Source organism: Equus caballus, chromosome 11, assembly GCF_041296265.1.
Source record: "Equus caballus isolate H_3958 breed thoroughbred chromosome 11, TB-T2T, whole genome shotgun sequence".
NCBI lineage: Eukaryota > Metazoa > Chordata > Mammalia > Perissodactyla > Equidae > Equus > Equus caballus.
In genome coordinates this window covers 19,357,557-19,370,485 of record NC_091694.1, presented here as the reverse complement: position 1 = coordinate 19,370,485, position 12,929 = coordinate 19,357,557, and the positions used below count along the sequence as shown (strand labels likewise).

Sequence of the window (12,929 nt, the reverse complement as noted above, 5' to 3'; positions counted from 1 at the left end):
CCCTCAGGCAGGCACGTGAGCCCTTTTAGGAGCTGGTGGGAGAGCGGGAAACAAGACTCACTGAAGGCAGTTTCTAGAGATGACGCTGTCCTGCCTGGAGAGTGGGGACAGGCTCTCACAACTGTCTTCGCCCTCGCGTGACCTCAGGAGCTGGAGCCAAAGTGCACCATCTGTGGAGTCAGGCCAACTGGGGTCCTAGTCCTGGCTCCACCCCTCACAAGCTGTGACCTTGAGCCAGTAGTTTTATCTTGTTAAGGCTTAAGTTCCTCATTGATAAAACAGACACAAGACCACCCGTCTCAGAGGTGTTCAACTGTGATAAATTAGCCTGATCACATATAATTTTTTGTCAAAACCAAGCTTACCGTTTACTTTGGCGAGCCGGGAAGTGCGGCCGTGGGAGTGAAGATGGATATGAGTGGCTTAAATACTGTAAAGCCCCGTGCACACATATGCACGTTGCCGCACATGTGCTGTGCCTGCAGATGCTGGGGAGAGCTTCTGAACTCCTTGACCGGCCCTTATTTCCTGGGCTGGGGTCTGCCTCCAGCCAACGTCGGAGAGGTTCTGGCTCCTCCTCCCTGTCCTGTCCATCTCCCTGACTGACTGTTTCACTCACCTTGGCCCTTGCCAACCCAAGAGGCTCCCTCCAGAGATGGATGGCTGCAGATCCTGGGGTTCAGGGGTGGCCTCAGCTGAGGGCCAGCTGCCCTATCGGAGGCTATCAGCACAGGCAGAAGCTGGCCCTAGCCCTGGGCTGGGGGTTGGCCCAACACCTTCTCTGCTCCAGGATCACGACTCTGGGCAAAGAGTGTTTACCAGAGCAGCAAAGGGCCTATTTATAGCCTCAGCTGCTCCTCTCTCTGGGTATCGGGTGAGGGGGCAGGGTGGCTCCTCAGAGCGAGGGTGGGAGTCGGGCTGAGGAACCCAGCTCTGCTCAGCTGCCACTGCCCAGACCCCTGGGCCCCTCCTCATGGCGGAGGAGAGCTTCCCCTTCACCTCCTCCACTCTGCGCTCTCTCCGCCTGCAGCGGGAGTGGCTGGAGTGGGAGGACCGGCGGCGGGCTGCGGCCCGGCAGTGCAGGAGCCACAGGTGCCCCCCAAGTTCCCAGGCCCACCTCACTAGGCCACGCCGCTCCTGCCGAGACCCAGCTGTCCACAATGCCCTGTTCTCCGGCGACCTGCAACAGGTCCAAGCTCTGTTCCAAGATGAAGACACTGCCAACATGATTGTGGAGACCGTGAGCAATCAGCTGGCCTGGTCGGCCGAACAGGGTAGGTAGTACCAGGTGGGGGCAAAGAGGAGAGAGAGGGAAGGGGGGGGTGGAGAGAGGGGGAGAGTCTCAGCCCCATCTTCTCCCTCCAGACCATAGACTAGACCATCCCTTTCCACTGCCCATTCTAGCTCCCCCCTAAACAGAGATGAGGCGTAGTTAGTGGTTTGTGTGTCTTTTCAGAATTAAAGTTACGTTAACATATTATATTAATTACGTAGGAACACAGTTATATTCTAATGTAATTTTTTCTCTGAATATACATCCACACATGATATTTTTTCCTTCATAGAATGAAATCAGACCCCATATGCTATTTTATAACCTGATTTTTTCAGGTAACACCTTTCTATGTCGATAGCAGAAGTCCACATAATATTTTAAATAGGTGCATAAATTCTATTGTATGAGTGTGCCATGATGGATATAACTAGCCCCCAAACAAATTGGGTTCCCTTTTTTTTTTTAAGCTATTTTAAATAGCAATATGACAAACATCTTTGTGTACTTGCCAGATGATTTCCTTAGGATCTATTCTGACCGGAGGGTTTGCCCATGCAAAGCAAATACCACAGCTGAGATCACCCTGCTCTTCAGACTGACAGGAGACTGCCTCAGCTCCCACCCATGGATGTGGGGGTTCAAAACCCTTGGAGAGCTTATGCTCTCGCAGCCACCACTGGCTCCAAATTCCTCTTTGGCTTCATGTTAGAGATCTGGCCCCACCCAGGGCATCCTGGCCTCATCCTGCAGCATGTCCATCAGCCCCCAAATAGAACTTGGCCTTAATTTCAATCCTAATAAAAACAAAACATGCTTTACCCAAGATTTAGGAAACCCAGGGCTTTACTCCGCTGTAAGACAACTTACAGTTCATATTAGGCTTCTGTGTCCTTTGAATGAGTCTTTGGCCATTTCTACAATTGGGATCCAACACAAGTCCTGCGATCAAGCCCGCTCCCCACTCTTCTTTGGCCGCCCCCACCTCGTATTTCCCGCCCCCATCCGGGGAGTGTCCTCGAACTTCGAACTCCAAACTCCGGCTCCTTCAGCTCTGCCCTTTGGCCACTCCCAAGCTCAGCTCCCGGCCTTCCTGTGCATAACTCCCCTCATCCCCAACGCCAGACCCCCAAGTGAACAAAAAGAGCCGAGGACTCCGCCAGCGCCTGAAAGACCCAGAGGGCTCCCTAACAGGACTCACCCTCCTTAGTCGCCCTTGTGGTTTTAAAGAGCAACTAATTTTTTTTCTGTGACACACATATTATATTTTATTACGGATTGACAAACTGTTCTAAAAGGCTGTCCCAGTTTACACTCCCAGTTCAGGGCTTGAGTGAGCCCTCTCTACAGGTACAGCCTGGCACAGTGTCTGTGCTCAGCTGAGGGTGCAGAGGGAAGGCCAGCATAAGTTGTTCACCATGGCCTGCCCTACCTGCTGGTCTCACATGCCATCCCCCAACACTGCCTGCTCTCTCCAGGGTTCTGGGTGCTGACCCCCAAGACCAAGCAGACAGCACCCCTCACCATCGCTGCGGCCCGAGGCTACACCGACTGCGCCCGCCACCTGATCCGGCAGGGAGCTGAGCTGGATGCCCGGGTCGGGGGCCGGGCCGCCTTGCATGAGGCCTGTGCCCGGGCTCAGACCGACAGTGTACGGCTGCTGCTGACCTTCGGCGCTAAGGCCAACGTGCTGTCTGAAGAGGGCATGACCCCCTTGCACCTCTGCACATCCCCCGAATCCTTGCAGTAGGTGCCCAGGGGCTGAGATGGTTTGGGGAAGGGGGTGTGTATATATGTGTGTCTCCAGCTCATACGGCCAGGAAAAGGGGAGAGGCACCTTACATACCCATGTCCTCACAACAACCTGGGAGACTGGTCTCATTCCATGCATGAGAAAACTGGCTTGTCCAAGGTCACATCAGCTGAGCCCCAGAGGCAGAAGCCCTGTTGCTTTTTGGGGAAAACCCCATTCTAACTGCAATCTCCGATTCCCTGTGAATCCTCTGTAGCCAAATTCCCAGCTGTTTTGAGGTAGGCAACAAGAAAGACCTAACCCGGTGTTTCCCAACCTTAGTCTGAGGCCTCCCCACACCTCCTCCTCCCACCTTTTTGAGGTCAACAGTTTCGTGGACCCTCTACATGATGGTGTTTGCACATTTACAAATCAGGTCCACAGACTGGGTGGGCAGGGGTAAGGAGTCAAGGGCTCCTGGAAGACATGCCACAGCCTGTGGGCTGGGACCCTCTCCCCGGCTGGATCTAGATGAGGGATGGACACAAAAGTGATCCAGGGACTGGCCCCGTGGAAGAGTGGTTAAGTTCGCACGCTCCGCTGCAGGCGGCCCAGGGTTTTGTCGGTTCGAATCCTGGGCGCGGACATGGCACTGCTCATCAAACCACACTGAGGCAGCGTCCCACATGCCACAACTAGAAGGACCCACAATGAAGAATATACAGCTATGTACCGGGGGGCTTTGGGGAGAAAAAGGAAAAAAATAAAATCTTTAAAAAGAAAGTGATCCAAATTTTCCAGCCCTTTCCTGAGTTCTTTTTTTTTTTTTTTTTTTAAGATTTTATTGTTTTCCTTTTTCTCCCCAAAGCCCCCCGGTACATAGCTGTATATTCTTCGTTGTGGGTCCTTCTAGTTGTGGCATGTGGGACGCTGCCTCAGTGTGGTTTGATGAGCAGTGCCATGTCCGCGCCCAGGATTCAAACCGACGAAACACTGGGCTGCCTGCAGCGGAGCGTGCGAACTTAACCACTCAGCCACGGGGCCAGCCCCTTCCTGAGTTCTTATGGGCACATGGTACACTTCCCAACAGACTTTATCCTTTTAAGTGAAATAAGAATGGTTCCACTTACTGGAACCCTACTGAGTGAGCTTTTCAGTGCTATTTAAATTTAGTATTTGGAAACAACAATTAGCCCATGATTAGAATTTACCCAGGAAATGAATTCAGTAGTTTATGAGTGACAGGCTGCTACCTGACTCTTGGCCACTGAGCAAAGGGCTCACTGGACACGTGTATTGAAGGAGAGCTGGAATTCCAGTCCTTCTGGGGAGGGACATTGGTCATCAGGGTTTCCTCGGGGTTGATGGATCTGCTCCTGAGTTTCCAGTGGCTGCCATTCTGGCTTCTTAACTATAAGTTACTGTTAGTTTAGTTTCACCATTAATTTAATTTGTCGCATGTTTGGTTTACCCCATGGTGGTTAACAATTTGTATTTGCCTCTACAGTGTTCTGGCCTATTAATTTCTCCAGGGACTATAAGACTGTGAAACACATGCTCCCCAAATCTGGTTTTTGTCCTTTGGTTTGTTTGTTTCCTTTAGGAGACAGTGGCGTAGGCGGGTCCCCAAGCACCTTCCTTTGTGGGACTGGGTATGGCTGGTCTGCAAAAGCAGTCTTCAAGTTAGGAGGCAGGAAGAAAATATTAGGATTTCTGTTTCTTTTTCTTTCTGGCTCACAGTCTTTAATTTTCTTTGTTTCATAGGGTACATAGTAGTGGGTTTTCGATTTTTTTGCGTGCTATCAAAATGTTAGAAGACCACTAAAAGATGATTCAGAACCAGGCCTTGGGGTCCCAGTGGGACTGGGCAGTCAGGTCAGACTCTGGGAGGTACTGTCTGAGACAGTGAGTATGAATTCTGGTATGGCCACTAACTTGCTGGGTGTCCTTGGCTGCACTGCAACCTTTCTGGGCTGAAGTTTTTCATGTGAAAACTGAAGATGCTCCTCGTGACTTCGATGGGCCTTCCAGCTCTGCTGTCTGTCATGGGGCTTCTATGAGTCTGATGGTGGACACCAGGCTCGCCTTGAGGAGAGGCGGCTGGGAAGAAAGGGGCTGGGGATGGCAGCAGGCTGAGGGCTTCCCAGGCCAGGCCTTGCTCCCTGAGGATTTGCCTTGGGACCTTGTGCCCTGTCCCCAGGTGCGCCAAGCTGCTGCTGGAGGCAGGATCAACGGTGAACCTGGCAGCGCAGGACAGCGAGATGACGCCCCTGCACGTGGCAGCAGGGCGTGGCCTGGAGGAGCACGTGGCTCTCTACCTGGAGCACGGTGCCGACGTGCGCCTGCGCACCAGCCAAGGCGAGACGGCCCTGAACGCCGCGTGCGCTGGGGCCGAGGGCCCCGGCTGCGGCCGGCGGCACCAGGCGGCAGCGCGGCGGCTCCTGGAGGCCGGCGCTGATGCCCGGGTGGCCGGGCGCAAGCGGCACACGCCACTGCACAACGCCTGTGCCAACGGCTGCGGAGGCCTGGCTGAGCTGCTCCTGCGCCACGGGGCCTGCGCTGGAGTACCCAACGGGGCGGGCCACACACCCATGGACTGCGCGCTGCAGGCCATCCAGGACGCCACCAACTGGGAGCCCGACATCCTCTTCGCGGCGCTGCTGGACTACGGGGCCCAGCCTGTGCAGCCTGAGGTGCGCAGGGAGGGCCTGTGAAAGTGGCTCCAGCTGGGTGGGGGGAGCCTGCGGCTGAAATTGCCCTGCCGCCGGGGAAGAAAGGGGCCAAGAGACTGAGCCCAACCTCTGTGGCCGGAGGTCTGTCCCCATCTTGGGAAGGACAGTGAGGGCTATGGGGGAGGGAGTCCAAGGGAGAAAAGAACTCCCAGGGAAACGGTGGGGCCAGGAGGTTGGAGCACACTTGAGGATGGGGTAAACTGAGGCATGGAAAAGGATGAGGAGAGACTCAGATTTAGCCTTCCAGATTTGAGTGTCAGCCGGGCTTTGGCTTAGGCTGTCCTTGGATCTGCCTTGGTTGGGAGAGGCATGTGGCCCTGAGACCCTCTTATGCTTCCCAGATGCTGAAACACTGTGCCAACTTCCCTCGGGCCCTGGAAGTCCTGCTCAATGCCTACCCTTGTGTCCCATCCTGTGATACCTGGGTCGAGGCAGTGTTCCCAGAGCTGTGGCAGGTATGTCCACCGCAGGGGCCCAGCTCCTTCCTGGGCCCTAGGGGGAGATGGAGAGGAGGGATGAGCCCAGGACTATCCCTGCAGGATGGGCTTCCTGGAGGGAGGAGCAGGAAGGCCCCCAGGCCAGAGGAGGATGGGCAGAGTGGAACCTCTGGGTTCCAGGGGCCCCCAGTCCCCCAGCAGCTTAGAACAACATCTAGTTCCACACACCTCTCCAGCCTCTCTCTCACCTCATCAGCACAGACATTTGTCAGGCATCTCTGACTCAGTGGGCACTGTGCCAGCATCTTTGGAGTTGGGGTGGGTGCAGACATGGCTGAGACCCTGCTCTGCAGTGTGGTCCCAGCTCCTATGACCTCTGCAGGGCCTCTCTGGCACTGAATCTGAGTCCCTCAAGATGCACCAAACACCCAGGTGGATGCATGTTGCAAAATCCCAGGGCCCCCACTACTAGGTGGCTCCTAGGTGGAAGGGTAGAGGTGAGAGCACTGGGCCATCTGACCCTGTTCTACTCCTGGCCTAGGAGCACGAAGCCTTCTACAGATCAGCCCTGTGCATGGTGAACCAGCCAAGGCGCCTGCAGCACCTGGCCCGGCTGGCTGTGCGTGCTCAGTTGGGTAGCCGCTGCCGACAGGCTGCTGCCCGCCTCCCACTGCCCCCGCTCCTCAGGGATTACCTGCTGCTGCGTGTGGAGGGGCGCATCCAGTGAGCCCCACGCCTGGCTGCTCCCACAACTTGTGTCCTGCCCCTTCCACCTGTTGTCACTCCCCCTCCAACCCTAGAGGACCAGTCCCTGGCCCTCTTGTCCATACTCTGCATGCCTTCCTGGGAGAGCTCATCCCTCTACTGGCTTCTTGAGCCACCTGCTGACCTCCAGCTCGATTTGAGCTTCAGCTCCTCTCACCAATGGGAAGGTCTGAGGACTCAGCCTTCAGCCACCTCCTCCTCCTGTGCCTAAATGGATGATGGTCCCTCTATCCACCCAGGCCTTGAGCCAGGAGGCGGTGATTCTTCTTGCTCACTCCCCCATCCCCACCACTACCCATGTACCTGTTCAGCCTCCTAAAGAGTGACAGACTCGAGAACCAGCTCTGATGACCTAGTGGTTAAAGTTCTGCATGCTCTGCTTCAGTGGCCCAGGTTTGGTTCCTGGACATGGAACCACACCACTCATCTGTCAGTAGCCATGCTGTGCCGGCAGCTTACACAGAAGAACCAGAAGAATTTACAACTATACACAACTGTGTACTGGGGGGGTGGGGAAGATTGGCAACAGATGTTAGCTTAGGGAGGAATCTTCCCCTGAAAAAAAAAAAAGAGTGACAGACTCTGCCTCAAGCTGCCCTGCTCTGTCACTTGAAGGGAGGACCTCACTGACTGGTCTTGAAGCCCATGCTCTGCAAAGGATGCCAGAACGATCTTTGGGAATCACAACTCTGATTGTGCCCTTCAGTGGCTCCTCACTACCTTCAGACTAAAATCAAAACTCAACAAGTCAGACACAGCTTCTCTTCCCTGCCTCCACCAAGCCCTCTGGCCTCCTGACTCCCCTCCTCCCTTCTGAGATTCCTGTAATCCAGCCTTAATAAACTAGTTACCGGTTGTGAGATATGACCTGCTCCCCTTTGCTCCCGGGTATTTGCGTGTGCTGTTGTCTCTGCTTGGTATACTCTTCCCCCATTTTTTGCCCTAGTCAAGGCTGATTTGATCCTCAAGACTCAACCCAATAGCACTGTCTCTGCAGAGCCTTCCTTGGTATCGCACTTATTTAATTAAGAGCCTGTGTCTGCCTCCACGAGGCTGAGACTGGCTTATATTCCTTGAACAGGCATTTCAGTAAAGGGCTGTTGAGGGAGGAATAAATGCATGATGCCTGGGACCCGTTTGTGGTTGTGTGTCCCCCACCTTCACCCCCCAGTGATGCATGGTGTCTGAAACGGTGGTCACCACACTCGTGGTCTCTTAGGGCCTGTGACAGGAGGGCCAACCACCAGCTGTCCCCTCCCTCTCTCACTCCCTCCTCTGGTCCCAGAGTCAAATGTACCACCATTCGTCTTTAAGAGGAAGGTTTTCAAGCCAAGCCAGTTTTTATGAACGCAAATAAATGATTTGTGCACAGAACCAAAGCGTGGATGTCATTAGGTTGAAATATGGTGGAGACACCTGTCACTCCATGTTTATTTTTTGCTCCCTTGTACTCTTCTGTGGTTCCCATGTCTACACCCGGGATCCGAACCCACGAACCCCGGGCGGCCGAGAAGTGGAACGTGTGCACTTATCTGCTGCGCCGCCGGGCTGGCCCCTGTGGAGGTTCTCTTCCATCAACATGAAGACAGTCTTTTACCTCGTTATGCAGAGCAGCAACCTCTTCTTTCTGGATGACGTTTTTGCCTTAATTTCACAGAGCCTCAGGCCTGAGAGAAGAGAGGGAAATCCTCTATAGTCCTAGGCGCAAGCCGGGAGCCTCCCTGTCAGGAGGATGCTGAGCTGTCCACACCCTTACAGCAGGCAGACCCCAAGCGTGGCCTTTTCTGTTATAGGTACAACTACAAAAAGATAGTTGTTTTAAAAAAAAAAAACCAGGGGCCGGTCCACTGGCGCAGCGGTGAAGTTCGCACGTTTTGCTTCGGCGGCCCGGGGTTCGGCGGTTCAGATTCTGGGGCGGATGTGGCACCGCTTGGCACGCCATGCTGTGTTAGGCGTCCCACATATAAAACAGAGGAAGATGGGCACGGATGTTAGCTCAGGGCCACTCTTCCTCAGCAAAAAGAGGAGGATTGGCAGATGTTAGCTCAGGGCTAATCTTCCTCCAAAAGACAAAAAAGAAACAACAAAGCAAAAGCCAAACCCCCCAAAGGTACACATGATTATGTATGTTATTGTGGGGTAGGAGAAGATATGTCAGGATAAAAGCATAAAAGATTAATAGATCTGGATAGAGAAAAAGTTTAAATTTGGTTTTATAAAAACATCAAATCATAGACATAATTAAAAAGCAAAATATTGGAAAAAATATCTGCAGCTAAAAACTTTCCTTTCCTTGATCTGTGAGGGCAGGAATGACATCAACATTGTTGACTTGAGCCTGTACAGTGCCTTGCAGAGAGGGGACACTCAGATATCTGTCTAGTAAATGAATGATGTTGCTCAGCCTCGCCAGCAATCAGGGAAATGCAAATGAAAACAACAATACGATATTATTCACTAGATTGGGGGAAATTTTTGAATATTGATAATATGCAGTGTGGTGAAGATATGGAGAAATAAGTTCTTGCACATCCAATTGGTGGGAACGGAAATTGCCTCTTTGGTGGGCCATTTAGCAGTACCCTTAAACATTGCTCCCCGCTTACACAAAAGGCTGATGCATATGGGAGTATTCATCCCAGCATTGCTTGCAACAACTCAGCATAGCCCTTACAAAGGGTAGCACCCGCAGCAGGAAAGCACTGGGGAGGGATTCCAAGTGACTGGCGTATGTACTGCCTTGGAAAGATTTCCAAGACTGTCGGTAAGGAGAAAAAACAGGTTGGCAGACAATATGTACAGCAAACAAACCAAACCCCATGATTGCAGATGAATAGAACGAGGCCTGGACGGCAAGTACCCAAGAATTCCCCTGTGGGGAGGGGAGAGGGACTGTGCCCATGGGGCTGTTTATGGTCCATATTTGAATTTTTTACAAATGGGTATCCATGCATTCTTATGAAATTTAAAAAAATTCTTGGGGCCGGCCCTGTGGCGGAACGGTGTTGTTCTTGCACTCTGCTTGGGCAGCCCAGGGTTTTGCCGGTTCAGATCCTGAGTGTGGACTTAGTACTGCTCGTCAGGCCGTGCTGAGGGGCGTCCCACAGAGCACAGCCAGGGGACCTACTGCTAGAATATGTGGCTCTCTACTGGGGGCTTTGGGGAGGAGAACAAGAGAAAAAGAAGATTGGCAACAGATGTTAGCTTAGGTGCCAATCTTTTAAAAAAAAAAATCTGTTAAATAAATAATTAAAAAATTCTTTTGAGGGAAGAAAAGGCAAAAGGCCCAAACAGTTAATTTACAAAGTGGTTGATGAAATATGAAAAATGTGCAAACTAGTAATTCAATGAATGCAAATTAAAGGAACAGACGCCCCTTTGCCTTTCAGATTGGCAAACATGAAACAAATAACATCTAGTGTTTAGGGAAGGAGCGCTTTTTGGTTTTTAATAAAACGGACTTACTATAAGCATATTTAGTTAAGGCAGCATCCCAGGATTTACAGATACATTCACCATTCTATAACCATCTTTATTGCATATAAAAGTATAAAAATACTTAAGTTCAATAGTTTAGGAAAAATAAATATTTCATAAACTACATCATGAAAAATGTCCAAGAAGTTAAGATCCATTAAAATACTCTGTTAATCTTTAATTTTTATTGTATTTAAAAGAGACCAAGGGGCCGGCCCTGTGGCCAAGTGGTTAAGTTCACGCGTTCCCCTTCGGTGGCCCAGGGTTTTGCCGGTTCTGATCCTGGGCGCAGACGTGGCACCGTTCATCAAGCCATGCTGAGGTGGTGTCCCACATGCCACAACTAGAAGGACCCACAACTAAAAATATACAACTATGTACTAGGGGGCTTTGGGGAGAAAAAAGGAAAATAAAATCTTAAAATAAATAAATTAATTAATTAAAAAAAAGAGACCAGCTTTGGGCTGTGATATAGTCCCAGCTTCAGGCTGCTTTCTTTCCTCGCTTTTCCTCTCCTACATAATTCCTCCACCGTCAAAACTTAACCCTGCAAGCTCTTTCAAAACAACTTTAACTCAACTGCATCTTTTCCTTTGCTGAACACACTTACAAAACGCATCCCCTGTCAGACTCAGCCTCCACTTTTTGGAACCCTCCATCCCAGCTGCTGAGCATTCCGAGTCTATCTCCATCCCTAGCCAAGCCTTCCTGCTTCCCTTCCATCCATTCTCCTCACTGCCACGGCCGTAAGACTTCACCTCTGACCAGCAGACGAGAGAACTCAGTCAAATTCCCCGTCTCTTCCCTGCACCTTCTCTGAATCCATCTATCATTCATTAAAAAATCTTTATCAAGTATGCAGGTGCTGGGATAGATGTTGGGGATACTGGAATGATAAAAGAAAAAAACCACAGTTCCTGTCTTCAAGGAATTTGGTAAGACAGAAAAATAAAAAATGACGATGTACTGTGAAAAATGCCATGGCACAAGTCAGTCCATGCAGCCTGGGGAACACAGAGTGTGTGTACCTAACCCCAGATGGATGGACGAGGCACATGGGGCAGTGGGAAAGCCGTTTCCCACCTCCTCTGCAGGGGAGGCCCGACCACTGGCTCGTTGCTTCAGGGCTCCAGAGGGAGCTCAGTCAATTATTCCCTTCTCAGATTGCCTTCATCTTCACTTTTCCTCTGCTCCTTCCTCTTGGTTCATAAACATCTTCAGGATTCTCACATCTCTCAAACCTCCTCCATCTATTCCCTGTTCCTCTCCAGCCGCTACATTGTTTTTGGGAAGGGAATACTGGTGGGTGTTACTCACGCTGCTGGTGGCAATGGAAAGAGGCACAACCTTCTAGAGGACCATGTGACACCATGTATCAAAAACCCTAAAACTGTGAACACCCTTTGACCCACCAGTCCCAGTTTCAGGATTTTTTATCCTAGGGAAAAAAATCATGGATGTGTACGAAAATCTGTCATCAAAGACATACAGGGGCCAGCCCCATGGCGGAGTGGTTAAGTTCGCACACTCTACTTTGGCGGCCCAGGGTTTCACCAGTTCGGATCCTGGGAGCAGACGTGGCCCCACTCATTAGGCCACGTTGAGGTGGCGTCCCACATGCCACAACTAGAAGGACCCACAACTGAAATATACAACTATGTGCTGGGGGGATTTGGGGAGAAAAAGCCGGAAAAAAAAAAAAAGACAAAGATGTTTATCAAAGCACTGTTTAAAAATGAAGTACTGAAAACAATCTAAATGTCCATCCAAATGAGATGATTAGTTTATAGTTAAAAATTATAGTACAACACGGAAGGTAATACTGTTGAACAGCTATTTAAAACTATATTAATGATGCTATAAAAATATTCAATGACATGAGAAAAGCTTCATGGTATGGTGTTAAGTGAAAAAAGTAGGGGACCAAATATTGCCTATAAGGTATATACGTATATGTATGAAGATATATATATAAAAGATATGTATATATTTATATATGAAAAGAGAGAGAGAGAGAGATCTGGAGGACTTTACCTATACCACTAATTGCATAATTTGGACAATTATTCATTCTCTCTGAGCCTCAGTTTCCAAACCTGTAAAATGGGTACAATAAGAGCTACTTGATAGAGCACTATGAAATAATGTATGTGAAGTGCTTAGGCTAGTACCTGGCATATCATAAACTCTGAAAAGCATTAACAATGGTTCAACTCAGTGGTTTTCATTCCCTCAAGTATTTATTGAGAGCCCTTGGACCTGCTGTTCTCTCTGTTTGGAACTTTGTTTGGTAAATCTCTACTCATTCTTCACAATTCTGTATAACTGTACCACGATGCCCTGCCCTCACCTGTGTTCTTCAAAATGAAAACACTAAGCTTTAAATTCAAAAGGTACATGTATGCAGAAATTAAGAGTACCTTTCATCTCACAAACTGTTGATCAAAAGAAGCCAGACAAAAGAATTGAAAGTGGGGACTCAGATACTTGTACGTCAATGTTCACAGCAACAT

At 50.5% G+C, this 12,929-nt stretch overlaps 1 protein-coding gene across 1 annotated transcript; it reads left to right on the top strand.

Moving 5' to 3' along the window:
• The first annotated feature begins 783 nt into the window (after positions 1-783).
• ASB16 (ankyrin repeat and SOCS box containing 16) lies at positions 784-7,799 on the top strand. Its single transcript, XM_001490527.6, has 5 exons — positions 784-1,274; positions 2,752-3,019; positions 5,206-5,698; positions 6,079-6,192; positions 6,716-7,799. Exons 1-5 carry the CDS (start codon positions 974-976, stop codon positions 6,899-6,901), a joined length of 1,362 nt encoding a protein of 453 aa, XP_001490577.3. The 5' UTR covers positions 784-973; the 3' UTR covers positions 6,902-7,799.
• Positions 7,800-12,929: the final 5,130 nt, after the last annotated feature.

What these genes read in the sequence shown, in the direction of transcription:
- ASB16 (XM_001490527.6), top strand. Translation starts at nt 974, where the DNA reads ATGGCGGAGGAGAGCTTCCCCTTCACCTCCTCCACTCTGCGCTCTCTC. An exon ending in GGCCTGGTCGGCCGAACAGG is followed by an intron (nt 1,275 to 2,751) that starts GTAGGTAGTACC and finishes TGCTCTCTCCAG; the next exon opens with GGTTCTGGGTGCTGACCCCC. An exon ending in ACATCCCCCGAATCCTTGCA is followed by an intron (nt 3,020 to 5,205) that starts GTAGGTGCCCAG and finishes CCCTGTCCCCAG; the next exon opens with GTGCGCCAAGCTGCTGCTGG.